The sequence below is a fragment of the Canis aureus genome, chromosome 14 (assembly GCF_053574225.1).
Source record: "Canis aureus isolate CA01 chromosome 14, VMU_Caureus_v.1.0, whole genome shotgun sequence".
In the NCBI taxonomy this organism is placed as follows: Eukaryota; Metazoa; Chordata; class Mammalia; order Carnivora; family Canidae; genus Canis; species Canis aureus.
This window is the reverse complement of record NC_135624.1, coordinates 12,974,513-12,990,858: the sequence shown is the minus strand read 5'-3', so window position 1 is coordinate 12,990,858 and position 16,346 is coordinate 12,974,513. Positions and strand designations below refer to the sequence as shown.

General features: G+C 33.6%; 1 protein-coding gene across 5 annotated transcripts in view; it reads right to left on the bottom strand.

Annotated features, from left to right (window-relative positions):
• PKHD1L1 (PKHD1 like 1) overlaps positions 1-16,346 on the bottom strand; it is a 148,110-nt gene that overhangs the window by 127,197 nt on the left and 4,567 nt on the right. For all 5 annotated transcript variants that reach the window (XM_077846995.1, XM_077846996.1, XM_077846998.1 and 2 more), the window contains exons 3-9: positions 10,639-10,783; positions 9,556-9,664; positions 8,468-8,525; positions 7,307-7,400; positions 4,246-4,299; positions 3,561-3,634; positions 2,440-2,482 (exon numbers count right to left, since the gene is read on the bottom strand). In XM_077846995.1, coding sequence (XP_077703121.1) covers positions 2,440-2,482; positions 3,561-3,634; positions 4,246-4,299; positions 7,307-7,400; positions 8,468-8,525; positions 9,556-9,664; positions 10,639-10,783 — 577 coding nt within the window. The remainder of the gene's footprint in view (positions 1-2,439; positions 2,483-3,560; positions 3,635-4,245; positions 4,300-7,306; positions 7,401-8,467; positions 8,526-9,555; positions 9,665-10,638; positions 10,784-16,346) is intronic.

Genomic DNA, 16,346 nt, shown 5'->3' with positions numbered 1-16,346 from the left:
TGATTTTCACTAATTCATTGATAATGACTAGGCATTTCTCAATTAAAGCAGCCTCATCTGAACCTTATCAGTTTGGAACAGCTGTTGTTTGAACTTGGGGTAATAGAGGGAGAGAAGGTTAGTTATTAAAAGACATACAGAATGGGAGCCACAATGGTCTTAATTGGTTCATCTGACATTCAAGAATGCTCCCAAAATTTGTAAAATATGGTTTTTTTACTTTATAAAATGATTTAACATTTTTTTAAATGCCATAAAATCATGAAACTAGGCTTTTAAGTAGTAAATGCTGTATTTTTTTTTAAGTTTTCTTAAATTCCTAAGATTGTTTTATATAGAAACACAGTTTTCTCAGTTTTGAGACATAATACAAAAGAACAGCTACTGGCTTTAAAAAAAGGAATTATAACTCAAGATCACAGAATCAACTATTGTAAGCTGTATTTTTGCCTATATTATGTGCAAATTTTCTGGCTTTTAAAAATGGAAAGTTTCAAGGCATGTTAATGCAACACAATGATTTATATATGCTTATCAATCACATTCAAGCTTGATCACTCAAACCTATTTTTGGATAATTCCTTCTTTGAGAGATATATGATGGATTTGGTAATTAATACCTCTGATAGAGACTCAGAACTAAGAATTCATCTTTTTCACCTGAAGAAGAATGACAGTGAGAGCATTAAAAAAAAAAAAAGCATACATAGTTCAGGAAATCATTTAAGACTCAATAATAACTGCTTCTAACATGACTTTCTAATATTTTCAATAAAATCCTACTGCCCTATTTGTATCAAGTTATGTGTATGTAGGTTGTGTCCTTGCAGAAAATAACTGGTAAATCATGGGACTCTAAGTCATTTGCTCCATGTAAATCACAAAGGTGAATCTTAGTACCATTTATGTACCAAATACAATGGTTTGCCATTTAATTATAATATTCTTCGTGGTTTGGGTCCAGTCTATATTGGTCTATAATAAAGTGGGCAACACAGTCATCACTTTGTTATAAACCCATTGCCTCTAGCTGTCTGGAACCAGAAGATTTTTAAATACAATGATAATAGATTTGGTCTCACTACCTCAATTGGCAGCTGCATGCATGCAAGGACCAAATATCATCTTTCTCTTGCAGTCTGTGAGCATTAACCAGGAATAATCTACTTTGATTGTAATATTGCCATTCTTCTCAATCTTTTTAATCTTTTTCAATATTTTCTAATCATTCATCTCCCTTCAGAAACAAAAAAAAATGAACAGACATATCTTATTACTGATCTACTATAGCTATATTAGTACTAGATGACTAAATAATGTGATTTATTTGGATTTCTATTAACCAGCTAATTTTTTCATGGGGAGACACTACGACATTTTGGGCAGAATAATTCATTTAAGTTTGGAGTTATCTTGGTCCTGACCACAAAAAGCCATTAGCATGCCCTAGTCACTGTGATAGCCAACAAATGCTCCACACACATTTGCAAATGCATAGAGAAATGGGGTAATTCTGCCAGGATTAAAGAATCCTGTGTCAGGATGTCAAGTAGTGAGGAGATGTGGCTCTATGGCTGAAATCCTCCACCACTCTTAGCAGAGCACTAGAATAAAATGCTCAGGGCATGGAGTAGGGCTGTGTGGGTTCACACACTGGTGCTGCTTCCAACTGGCTGAATAACCATGGGCAAATTATTCAACTTTCCTGAGTCTCATTTTTCCAGTGTGCAACACAGAGGGGATGATAACACTCAACGTTATGGGTTCTTTGGGAGTATACAACCAGAAAACATATGTAAAATGCTTAGCACCCTGCCTGCCACTACATGTTCTTTATTATGATTATCTATAATACGAGGTTTGCATCATGTGTTGAGATTTGCATATTCTGATATTTCTATAAACACATGGTACTCTTTCTTAGTGAAATTAGGGTGTAGGATATCTGGAAGTGATTTCTAGATTTATTAAAGGTCATGAATAAATGTTATTAACTTTGGTGCTAAGATGGACAATTGTGAGCTGTAATGACCATCTTTCATCACCCCGTATGTATTGATACTTTAAATGAACACCTTTATCAAGTAATATTAACCATGGGATTTTATTTATCCTCACATTAGTTCAAACGAAAACTGAACTATTTAGTTATCAAAAGAATTACAATTAAGTCAGAGAGCTATAAGACAAAAAAACCCTTTTAAATATCACAATAAAAAATTTATTTATTGTTTTAGGTAATGCACTATTTCCCAACAGTTGAAAGGCTGTGTCTGAGGCACAAAGTAGAGAAAGGGAGTGATAGACCCCTTAAATATTAATTTGGGGGAAGAAATTAATTAGTTTTTTAATCTCTGGGTCCACAGCACAAAGTAAATATATACTTTTATTTACCCAGTTGAATCAATTATGAAAATTATTATTTACAAAGTGACCTACCTTCCATAATCACTATCCAAGATGAAGCTGACATTGTGATGACCTGGGATTAATTAAAATACACAATTAATTAAATTCCCAATCACAGGAGAACAATAACTATATATTATAAAGCTGATTTAAAAGCAAAGCAAAGAAATTTAAAATTAAAACTATAATTATATGTCCATTTATTAATCCTCAAAGACATGACAATGAACTATCTGAAAGAAGCATCTAGTATTTTAAAATACACATACTAAGATGTCTTAAGATTATAACTAGAAAAACTTGACAAAATATAATGAATGAAGAATGATAAAAGAACAAATACATAACCAACTGCCCTCAAATTTCTTTCATTCATTCCACAGCTATTTAATTAGATGAGATATTCTGCTGGGGGTTGAGCAACGCAGGGTGAGCAGTTTATTCTTCTCTTAACTGAGCATATTGTACAGTGGGGGATACAGTCAGTCAAGAGCAATGACACAGAGAACTAATAACTGTGAAGAAGTAACCAAAAAAAAAAAAAACAGACTGAACTTTGAGAGTGGAAGGCTGGGCATCAGGGAAGGCTTTTTTGATGATATTTAATCTGAAATTCTAAGGATGGGAGGCTTGCAAAAGCTCTGAGACAGAATGAAGTGAAGCCTATTGTAGAATTAAAAGATTAGGATGGATGCTAGCTGAATCTATTGCAGTAATCATTTCACAGTATATATAAATCAAGCCATCATGTTATAAGCCTTAAATGCATACAGTGATGTACATCAATATAAAACTAGAAAAAAAGAATTAAAAGATTGATGTCCCTGGAGTATATAGAGAAATAGGGAAGAAAACAACATAAAAATTAAGGCTACAGCAAAAACAGCTAAATTAGTAATGGAATTTTCTGGATGACAGAAGAATTAACAAAAAAAAAAAAAAAGAAATTTGAAGAAGCTTACCTTAAATATAAACCTTAAGAAAAAGGTAATTCATACATGCTTACATGAAACCGAAAAGAAGCCAAGGTAAAGAAGAAATGTTAATTTTAAAGAGAGTGATGAGGGTGAAGGAGAGTTCTAAGAGAATATAAAACAAGGAAATAGAGTCAGGATCTCTAAGAATTATAAAAAATGGTGATGAACATTTACCAATGTAAGTTCCAGTCGTCTTACAAATCATAGAACCCATGTCTCCATTTGGATGATCTAACTTTAGACCGTACCTAATAAAATATATATATTAATTCAAAGTTTATATTGACATTGTTTTAAAATACTGTTTCCCTTATGTATCTGTATAGTAAAGATGCATTTATTGTCAAATAGATTAAAAAACAAGTAAAATTAAATAAAATACTGTGTTTCCCTTAAAAACACCTTATGGACTTCAGAATATGTATCAGGATAGGAACTGTTGCTACAACAAAAATTTCTGTGAAATGAAAATATATCCCAGCCTTGGTTGCTTGGGATATATAAAGCTTGCATCAAGCTTTCTTTTACAATTAAATATTCTGTAGTTAATTTGGCTATCCCCATTGATACTCCTTTTAAATATTTTTAAATTCTTCAAGGGAAACAATTAGATATTTCTCAAAATACCTCAAAACATAATAATCTAAATAATAGTTCATATCGTATTCTACTGGAGACAATAAGGGATATCAGATTACACTTAACTATATAAATGATTGCTAATTTACTGTATAAAAGGTTATAATTTACACTGTATTTTAAAGGATTCAGCTGTACAGTACCACTAGACATTGCTACTTAAACTGGTAAGTTTATATCTACTGTTTGTTTTCTAAAAAAAATTATTTGAATGACTTACAAATTATCAGATTGTGGTATGAGAAGCTCACAGGGCATTCCTCCAATATAAACTCTGTATAAATAGTTTATTGGAAAAGATCAAGTTATGTTTAGTAAATCATTTCAAAATGCTCCCTCCCACCAAGCTCACTAACACCTTATATTTTTCTCTCAATCACTTGTTATCCAACATACATTTGTTCAACAAACACAGAGGGTATACCTATATCGTTGCAGTCTCTACTAGAGATATTGGCACATATCAAGGAACAAAACAAAAATCCTGCCCATGTGGGACGGACATTCTAACTGAGAGAGACCTGATCATAAACATGATAATCATAAGATATTTGGTGTGTTAGGAAGTGATAATACTACAAAAATAGAAAATGTGGAAACAGATAATGGGGACCCTTCCATCTGGAGTTCAATTAATTCAAATACAAAACAGAATTTTATGTTTTGTTACACAGATTAAGTTTCAAACTATAAGTAGGAATTAAAGGAGGGTCACAGCCAAAGCCCCACAGAGTAACTACAATGAAGAGAACAACTAACATCCTCAGTGCCATTGAGGTGGAAATCCTAAACTGAGAAGAGGCATCGTTGGGCTGCAGGGAAACATCTGCCTTGCATTTATTTCCCTAGCTGACCAGGTCATCTACTGCTTTAAGGATGATAGGACCTGATGTTATTGGAAGATTGCAGGAGGGACTGACAAGTACTATATTCTCTCCCATACTCAGAACAAACCACCCAGTTTCTGTGCCAACAAATCCCAGATACAAAGTAACTGCAGATATAAACCTGAAGTCTTATAAAGTAAGGACTTCCATTTGCAGAGAACTTTAAACTTTTTACTATCCTTTTACACACAAATCCTTTATCATTACATTAGGTTTGTAGTGTAAGCACACTGAATTATTGTACCCACTGTAGAGATTTATGAATTCGTATTCTTCTAACCTCCCTCTTTACTGCACCTAAATAATAAATTTAGCAACTAACACTTAAAGGCACTTACTATGTGTAACCCTCATAACCATCTTATGGGTTAGTAACTATTACTCTTCCATTTTATAGGTGAAAAGACTGAAGCAGAAGGTTAAATAGCATGCTCAAACCCACAGCCAGTAAGGAATAGAGCAGGAACTCAAACCTAGATAACTGGGCTCCAGCAGTTGCTCTTACCCACACCCAGGAATTCCTATATTGGTCTGGGTTTGCCTATCAACAGCAAAACTACCCTATGTGGCCTTAAATATATATATATTTTTAGTTTTTCTCATCTTATCTTTTAGACCAAAATCTCCTTAGTGGGCACCACACCACACCCTTTGGTTATTTGCATGTCCACTATAATTTGTACTTGATCTGAGTTTGGAGATTAGGCTGACTGGACAAGACGTGAAAAGCAGAAGCAGCTTAGATATTCTGGCGTCCTGACTTCCTGCCCATACATGGCCCATTGCCCCCTGCTAAGGGGATTCAAGCACAGTGAAATGCTTTGGGGACCCCAGAGTCACTATTAAGATAGTAGAAATGGGATAAACACAGATCTAAGGCATTCACCTCTCGCATTAATAGGTATATGAAAGTTTCTGTGCATTTATATATAGTATCTCAGGGTTTTGGAGTACATGGGCTGAGTAGTCTGATCTCTGAGGTCTCTTCTGATTGCAATTCTGTGACTACATGAAATAATTTCTATCCATTCCTTTGTATTGAACACAAGTAAATTTCCGTTACGATGGGGACAGGAAGAGGAATCTTCTGAAAGATTAAGCTTTCTATTTTCTGGCATTATTATAGCAAAGGATGACTTATAAAACCCCATCTAAGAATTGGAATATAAACCATTCATAACATTCAACTATATGGAAGCAAACAAAATATTTATGCTAAACTATCTAAAATGTCAAACATTTGCTTCTCTATTTAGTATTATTTATAAGGAATCAATATGAACATTGCCAGAATATTATAGATGCATACAAATGTGATTTAATTGAGTTCTATCTCATAGAATGCCACCTAAATTACCTTTATTTTATTTAGTGAAATCTTTCAAATTACTTGTTTTACCAAATTACATACACACATGTATATATACATATATATTACCTTTTTAGTATTAAAAATTATCTGCTGTATGAATTGTTATCTAATTTATCTATTGATCCATTTTATACCTGTATTTAATAAGCATGAACAGGGCTTTAAGTCTTTCAAGGCAGGACTAACTAAGATAACTACACCTGTGCTACAGAAAGATTAGTGACAAAGCTAGTCCAAAATGTGGACAATTATTTTTTGATATTAGGTAACTAGCCAGTGTTACCATCAGGTCCGTAGCTGGTAAATGGAGGAATCAGTATTCAACCCCTAGGCTGTTAATAAGTTATTGACCAGGGGGATCCCTGGATGGCTCAGCGGTTTGGCGCCTGCCTTTGGCCCAGGGCAAGATCCTGGAGTCCCGGGATCAAGTGCTGCATCAGGCTCCAGGCATGGAGCCTGCTTCTCCCTCTGCCTGAGTCTCTGCCTCTCTCTCTCTCTCTCTCTCTCTCATACATAAATAAATAAATCTTTAAAAAAATATAAGTTATTGACCATTTTTAGCTTTAGCACTCTCCCATACACCACTGTGTAGAAGAAAAAAGGCCAAATTGTATGTCCAGAGACTCCAGTTTTCGGATCTTGACTAAGCAATGAACCTCCGAGGCTCCACACTTACATATATACGCAAAATGAGGCAGTTAGATTAGATAACAATGTTATCCAATAATAAAGTTCTATAACTAACTCAATTACTATTGGACTTACCTCCATGTGCTTTCTATTAATTAAAACCCATCACAGAAAATGAATTATGTCAGACCAAAAATGAAAGGCATATTCGCCACTGCTTCTATGTCAATGATCATCCAACAGTCTACTTTTCTTCCTGTAATACGGCTGAAAACACACTGATTAATCCCATCATATTGTAGTGATTTTTGAATACCATTAAATCCACTATTTTTGGAATACCATATCCTACCTATGAATGAGAACAATATATTTCGACATCAGAAATTTACCTCAAAATCCTAACATTTTTCCCATTTGAGCTTAACGCAGTATTACTTCCATAGACATCAGTGAAAATTCTCCCTTGGATAGTTATTAGTGTGCCTAAAACAAACAAACAAAAAGTTCTGTGAAAGATTACTTACCCATAAACCCATACACTTAATACCAAAACATTAAAGGTATTCCCAATAAAATCAGAATCCAGACACTTAAATTCCAAGTTCATCACTATTTGTTTAACATTGTTCTGAAAGGTCTAGCAAATACAATAAAACATGAATGAATATGTATAGTAATTAAGCAATATCTGTACGTACTTAGAGATAAAAGAAATATTTCAGGGAAAACAATGAATTAGTCAATAACTATTGCTTGGGTCATGAATGATATATTTCAAAAATTAACTAAGATCCCTACTCTACTTCATACCAAAAAATAAATAAATAAATAAATAAATAAATAAATAAATCTTAGGAGAAATAAAAATTAAATATAAAAATAAAACCATAAAAACTCTTGAAAAATAAGTATATATTTATATAATACTCATATAATTGGAGTGGCATGGCCTTCTACAGCATAAAAATGAAGAAAGAAACAATAGTTAAAATCTACAGATTTAATTTTAAAAATTAAAAAATGTCTGAATGACAGGAAAAACTGTTAAAATTTAAATCATTAACATCCTTAAAATATAAAAGATTCTTTTAATATGGAAAAAATTGACTAGCATTAAATTAAACCAAGGAAATAAACAAGTAATTCACAAAAGAAGAAATACAAAGGGTCAATAAATATATATTAAATAAATAAATTTGCATAAATCAAGAATTAGAAAAATTAGAAATGTGATACTTGAAAAAAATTAGTTCCTAAAATTGTCAAGGTTATAGAAAAAGGTATTCTCACATTCCTCTTGGGATTACAAGCTAGTATAATTATAACTATAATGAAGTGGAAGCTAGCTAAATGTCAAATGGGGAGATAGTAAAATACGTTATAGCAGATTTAGATGTAACCACTGAAAATCATTTTTGAAATAATAATGGGAGTTACTGAATAATCAGAAATATGTTATTTATAAATTATCAGATAAAACAATTTTATATACTAAAAATAAAATTAATGACCACAAATCAAAAAAGATATTCAGCTGTCATATAACAGACCTGGAGTTCCAGATAAAGGTGTGATGCTCTTTATCATTGGGGTTCTGAAACTTTTTGCCTGTAAAATAATACCACCAATAAGCTAATATCTCTGTTTCTTACATTATTTACATTTAAATAATATCCATAATATGACTGTAAAAATATCTCTTTTTACATATAAAAAATAAGGTTTAGAATATTATTCTGCTTATTCAAGATCTTTTCCTTAACCACTAAAAACTCTCTTTCATTTCAATATTTTTAGGTTGGAATTTTAACATTCAATCTTCCTTTGTTCACAGTGTAAGTCAAATCCTAGTAATAAGGCTTTCTGGTAACAACTTTTAGGAATTTGGGGGAAATAAAATTACAGAAAGCCTTCTTTTATTTAAACCTATGAAGAAAAAAATAACAAAGCATATTTCAAAAACAGAAGCAAAATCTGGATAAAATCCATCAAAGTAAGCTTTAAGCTTTAGTAATGAACCTAATAATAATAATACTCTAGAGCAATGCAGGTATAATTCTTAAGAATTGTAACACCAAAAGGGAATGGGAGAAAGAATTCCAAGGAGCCCACATGAGGGATGGAAACTCATACTTTTGATAGACAGACATAGTTTTAAAAAATATATGGGATGGTCCTTAGAAGAAATGTATTATTGTAAATATCTATGTATAGGGTAACTAAATTTTGAATGATTCCTCTGGTATGTGCAGTCATATTTTATCTCAATGCACTAGAAATTATAAAGAAAGGATAAATAGTTATGACTCTATTTAAAATGAAGGTGAGTGCAATGAAGATAAGGAAAAGAAAATTAAACTAAGAGTAGAAATGGAGACAGAAAAAATAGTGTGAGCAAGAAAACAAAGTTTAATTCATTAATAAAATTAAAGAGAGTAACAAATAAATGATAAAAGACATTCCTCTACCACAGAAGATCATTAAAACTGAGTGAAGTTATTCTTCACTACATGACAGTATTTTTCAATGTGGAAATAGATAACAATCTGTAAAATTACAAAATATAAGCCCATTTCAGCAAGAAAGCAAGCACAAGATCGATCATCTATAAGTTAAAGAGGAGATCCTTTCAATATACATTGAAAGTGCATTCCCAGCTGTTGATGCGACCTCTGCAGGTATTACTCTCTGTAATAGGAACCCCATCCACACTGACTCTCACAGTATAGGAATCTTCTGGCATTGCTCTGCAAAGCAAATAAAGAACGTATAAAGAATGAATGCAATGACCCTTTTATTTACTGTATACCAGTAATGAAAAATACTGCCCTAGAGACTACAAGTCATTTTTTAAAATAAATGCCTAAAATTCTAATTGATGTACAGCTAAATTCCATTCTCTATTATTTGAATTCTAAATTGTTAGAATTCTGTTCTGTATCATGAAGGATCTCCATCCCGAACTCTGTACTACAAATTCTAACATCACAGACCTCAGGCAAAGCCTTATTCTAAGTACACTGATGCTTACTGAAAAGGAAAAAAAAATGTAATAACAAATGTAGGAATAATCACTTAAAACAGTAATATATCACCTTCATACAGTTATGTTACGTTTTGTTTTTAAGTTCTGATCAAATTTCTAAAGCTTTTGCTACTAAAGAAGAGCCGACAAGCTTAATGTAAATGAAATCCTCTGAAATATGTGTACCTGCTTTATTATTAAAATTTGCTATATAATAAAATAAAATAAAATTTGCTATGTAAAATGATTAATTTTTATGATAAGTTGCTAATAACAAACATCATTTTGGCTGATGGTAAAGAACTTGAAATGTCACTATACAAAATGATTGTCTTTAATCTTAATCACTGTGTCAAGATTTTGAACAAAATTAATCAAACTATACAAGAAAGCATAATTTTGATATTTTGAGGAGCATCATTATAATTTAATAGTAGTCATTTATCCTCTAAAAAAGATCAATAATGATAAGATAATAGCTCTAATAACAGGGGAGAGGATATAGAGTTTATTTTTTTGTGCCAATATGTGGAAAGAGCATTACACTGAATAAAACAAAGTTATAAAATGGTCTAAACATTATGAAATAAAAAATAGCTGATCGGAAAATATTATTTTAATAGAGTATATAAAAAAGTATCTAATACTAATACATACATGATAAAATGCTCTTATTAAGCATACTACAAAACATACCTGGTATAGCATGTAATTTGAGTTGAATGACTTGAATCTTTTTCTACATCACAAGAAATTGATCGGAAAGAAGAAACTAATTGCACACTATTTCCCAACTCAGCATTATCAACTCCATAGTTAAACTGGTTTGCTTGAGCAAAACCTGGAAAAGTAAAAACACTAAATTATTATTAATGGAACTCTGTTTTCAAAGCTCTAACAATTGTTACTCAGTATTGAATCATAAATAAATAATAAGGAATAGTCCTGAAGTAAGCAGTTAACCTATTTTATATTTATCCCTATGATTGTAATCCTCTTTGGAAGACTAAAAAATTGCCTTCAATTCATTTATTCACAAAAAGTAATGCTTGAGAACCTATTATTTGCCAGGCGCAGAATAATAGCTTATATTCCAGTGGCAGGGTGTGGAGGGCTGGAGAAAATAGACTCTTCCCCTGCCCCTATCATACACTCTATCTGCTGAGGATAACTATTATGAAAAAAAGCAGGCCAGATGAGACAGAAGATTTAATACAAGAGGGTTAGCAGGACAAGATACAGGCCAAATTAATACAACTGGTCCTGAAGCTATAACGGATATTCCCCATACCCCCTCTTTACCACCCATTGTAGATTTCCTTACCCTTAACCAGCCCTTCAGCTAATGGAGTGACACGAGCCTTCCTCCTGAGGGTCTGAGCCCTTACTTGCTTTACCTTTGTTAGGTTGTAGTTGCCACAATTGCTTGTTCACAGTTCTCATGTGACACGGAAGCCAAGACATACCCTCATGAGTACCCTGAATTCCACACATATCCTTCCCTACCTCTTCAGGATCCTCAGAACTGATTATCTCTAGTAGTCTACTAATTATGTTTGATGAATTCAAACTGATCAAGTAGTAGTGGTTTCAGTTCAGTGGAAGCCATATAGGGATCCCTGGCAAAAGTATTCTCTAACTGGAAACTCAGACCCCAAATCCAGCAGAAGCTAAAGCTGCAAGGACAGAAAGCACAGCTCAGTTTCCAGATCACTGGGAATGATAATGACAGAGAGTAACCATTCCTTTCCGGCTCCACGCGTTCTATCAGGAAACAGTAGCATGTATCCGCCATTGGATCAATGCATACAGCATATGATGGAGGCCAGCGTCCTACCCCACTGGAGGTTGTTCCCAAGCTGGGATCTTAGGCTTGCCTTTTATAAACCATTCCATTATTCTACTGGGCCACAGGTTTCAGAGTGACATAGGTTTTGTGGCAATATGCCCACAGTCACAATTTTTTTCATTGTAAATGTGTTCCTGTTCTGAGGCACTATTTTATGGAATTTTGTGGAAGCAACTCAGACCCTGGAAGTACTCAGAAGATGGGGCTGGCAGAGGCACTGTGGATAGGGAAGGCAAAATCTGTACCTGGAGCAAGTGTCTGTTCCAGCAATAACGTACCTCTGTTCTTTACATGAGAGAAGGGGAGTAATGTAGTCAATTTGTCCCTTAGTAGCTGGTGGACTTCCTGAGGGATGGCCCCTATTGACATCTCAGTATGGGTCTCTGCTACTGGCAGGTCAGGTATTCAGCAACTGCAGTGGATAGCTTAGCCTTGGTGAAAGGGGAGTCCATGGTGTTAGCTCAGGCACCATCTTCCTCCCATGGCCCCTCTGTTCATGGGTCCATTGCACAAGCATTGAGGTAGCCAAAGAGAGAAGCTCCCGAATGAGTCATTCAATCAATATGGTTTTTCTGTTTCCTCTATGAGGTATCCTTTCTTGTAGGAATTAACTTGAGACATAGATCTGCATGCTTTGTGCTCATACCATGAGCACCTTCACATGCCTCTTTATGAGACCTTCTTGTTTATGATTTCCCAGCCCTGTTCCTGGGAAATAGGCAGCATGTGATGTGACATAAATGGTCAAGGAAGCTTTCTGGAAGGAGTAAGCCAGAAGAAATCCAGGGCAAGTACATTTTAGATAGAGGGATTATGTTGTTCAGGGTCCTGTGGTGGGAGCATGTCTCTGGATTCAAGAATTAGCAAGCACGGTTGGAGAAGTATGTGTGAGGAGAGTGGTAGGATATGAGACCAGAAATTGAGGCATTTAGATTATTTTTATGAGTGAAGAAGTATGGGAGGCTTCACAACAGAGGGATGGCATGATGTGACTTACACTTTCCAACATTCACTAGCTGCTGTTCTGAGAATAAATACTAGGGACAGCAGCAAAGATGCTGTTTCAGTGAGTGATGGATAAATGAGTGGCATGGGGTCAAGAGAAGATTAGAGGATAATAATCAGTGAAGAGAATAAATACTAATACCTTTTGGGGATTTTTACCATAAAGGGAAACAGACATGGATGGTAGTTGGAAGGGGGTGTGGAGCAAGAGGTAGCTTGCTGATTTTGCTCTTGTTTTTTTCAGGATGGTGAAATAACAGTATGTTTGCATGCTAATGGGTGTGATTCAACAGAACCAGAGAAATGGATGATGTGAAACAGAGCAGAAAATTATTTTTTTAATTGATGAAAGTTATTTTAATCTTATAGTAAATACATGAAAATTCAAAACTAGATTTAGAAGTAGTTAAATATCCATTAAGTAATTTTATGCCACATAAAAGTATATTATATTGCTGGAACAACATTCAATTTTGAAATAAACCCCCAAAATAAAACCTATGGTTAAGATTAATTGGATACTGGGATGCTTGACTAGTTCAGTGGTTGAGTATCTAACTTTAGCTCAGGTCATAATCCTGGGGTCCTGGGATGGAAGTCCCGCATCAAGTTCCCCCAGGGAGCCTGCTTCTCTCTCTGCCCATGTCTCTGCCACTCTCTCTGTGTCTCTCATGAATAAATAAATAAAATCTTTTTTAAAAAAAGATTAATTGGATACTGTTCTATTGATTAAATCCTATAATTAAATATTCTAATAAAAATGTTTAAAATATACTTAATAATATTCTAATATGCAGAGTAAACCTGTAAGTTTGTCAATGTTATAATATTTTCTGGAATAAAGTTAAATTAGTAAATAAATAATTTTTGCCTCGATCACTTCAAAATCTAAAACTTCTGAATTCTGAGTTCTGAAAGTATGTGCATTTTCAAATGTTACTTTTCTCTAAGTATTGCAAGGTACTAAACATTAAAACACTACTATTGCCAAATTGATAACTAATATTTTTGAAATTATGAAGATTTTTCCTTTGCCTCCATGTCCTTAAAGTAAATTTATAAGCTATTTGCATTTCAGAATTTAATCACCTGCAGAGCATAAGCACAGTACAATAATAAACTTAAAATCAGTAAACCAGGAAAAAAGTTAAACCCAAAGATTTGGATTTAACTCCAAATCCTATGTGTATATATACTGCTTTTGTTAGAAGAAATAAATAAATTTTAGGTATTTCCTTTAAATTATCATGTAGTTTTGCAGTATGCTTCAGAAAACACCACTACCACACATGCTCACATTAAATAACCCTTAACAGCTGATGTGGCTGAACTGAGGTTGCTAAATATCTCTGATGTTATTGCTTTTTAAATTATTAAAAATTTTCAGTGTTTCTAAAAAGGCCCATTAAAACATGAATTGCCTAGTTTAAGGACTTCACTGGGCCAGATGTTCACCAAATGCCAAAGCCCCTAAACTCCAGCTCTGGGAAAGTTGCTTGTTTGAGATAGTGCTATTTAAAGGAACCCTAACATCCTGGATTGGAATCCTAGCTCCAACATATCCTTGCTGTGAACCTTCAGGTGTTCAAATTCTAGATATAAACTCTCTCATTCTTAATCTTCTTATCAGAAAAATGACCATAGGGGCACCTGGGTGGCTCAGTGGTTGTGGACCCACTTTTGGCTCAGATCACAATGATCCCTGGGGTCCAGGGATCGAGTCCTGTATCAGGCTCCTCAAAGGGAACTTGCTTCTCCCTCTGTCTATGTCTCTGTCTCTCTCTGTCTCTCATGAATAAATAAAAAAAAGAAAGAAAGAAAGAAAGAAAGAAAGAAAGAAAGAAAGAAAGAAAGAAGAAAGAAAGAAAGAAAGAAAGAAAGAAAGAAAGAAAGAAAGAAAGAAAGAAAGAAAAAGAAAGAAAGAAGAAAGATGACCATAATCGCCTATTTATTGGATTATTAGGAAGATGAAATGAGGATTGGATCTTATTATTGGATCTTATTATTGGTCACAAAAATCCTGAAATTTAAGTTCAATGTTAACGTAATCCCTTTTAAATAACAGAAAACTAATAAATGGGTGGCTAGGATCCAAATCCAGGTTGTAGATGTCAACCTGGCACCTGTGATATTCGGAGTAAAACAATATTTAAAAACATACACTCTAAAGCTATTACCCATTACCATATGTAACTTCCTTCAGACCCTATATTCTTAGCTCTTTTCCTATCTTTTATATGCAGAAAAAATAAGCAGACACTCAACAAAGGGTAGGGATTTGAGTACACAACACTTTCTTCCTCTAAGCTTAAATTGTAACCAACAGAACTCATCCAATTATAAGCTAAAGTACAAAGGTAAGTATCAATTTGACATGTGAAAGATATTTGCATTGAATCTGAAGTTTTGATTCTATGACTGCAATTACTGCTAAAATGAAATTTTGAAAAGATACAGGAAAGCACAGAAAAGCAAGTTACTTGTAAACCTGCTCTTTTCTTTTGCCAACTTCTGCTTATCTTTGGAGTTCACGTTGAGCTTGAAATACACAGAAGGGCTGCTGGCAACTAACTAAAGTATGGAAAGTTTTACTTGTAGCGTGGCTCAGGATGTGATACATGTATTTATTTTCCTATTAGGCACATGTCACAAAATTGGTATGGTAACACAGATTTTTTTCTTCAGCATTCCTGAGACAAATACAATCGTAAAAAATAAAATCAACAAAAGATGTTATGTTTTTTGCTGAGTTGTTTTAATGTCATATATATTTAATGTCACATGTGTATTTATTGTCGTATATATTTTTATATCATATTTATGTCGTCATAATTTATGTCATACACACACACACACACACATATATATATATACACACACACATACACCTCATAGGAGTAAAATCCATGGGAAAACATGAGCCAAGTAACATTTTTCCTCATTACAAATATTGATTAAAAAACACAACTATAGAAATATTTCTGATTTTTTAGCTAATTCCAAAGAGTTAAAAAGCAGTACAAAGGAATCACCTCTAAAAAAGAATTTCAATATACAAGTATAATTCTGAATTTAAAAATTGGGTATAAAGAGGATACCACTGGAAGTACTCCAAAGCACAAAGATTACAGGAAGGGTTGAGTGTACCCTGGAAACAGAAAAGGTTGAGGCTTCAGATGGAAATTCCTGGCACGTTGGTGTGTTTTTTTCTTTTGCAGAAAAACTGGAGACAAGACTTGCCAGGCACGCAAACCTGGTTCTCCTGATATCAGCCTGTGCTGCTATCATGGAAAATGTCAGTGTCGTTAAAGCCAGCAGTTACCATGTACAATGTAGGCTGTTTGGATTTCTCCAGTTAAAAAAACACAGGGTTGAGAGAGTATAAACCTACTCAAAAGTTGTAACATGCAAAACAATGAGAAGGAAAGGTACAGTGTGATGAAGGATAATTTCTCAAGAATGAAAACAAACCTGTGACATAAATGCAAAAAAATATACAAAAATAAAACAAAATAACAGAAATAAAATAGCTCTAATTTGTGGAACAAAT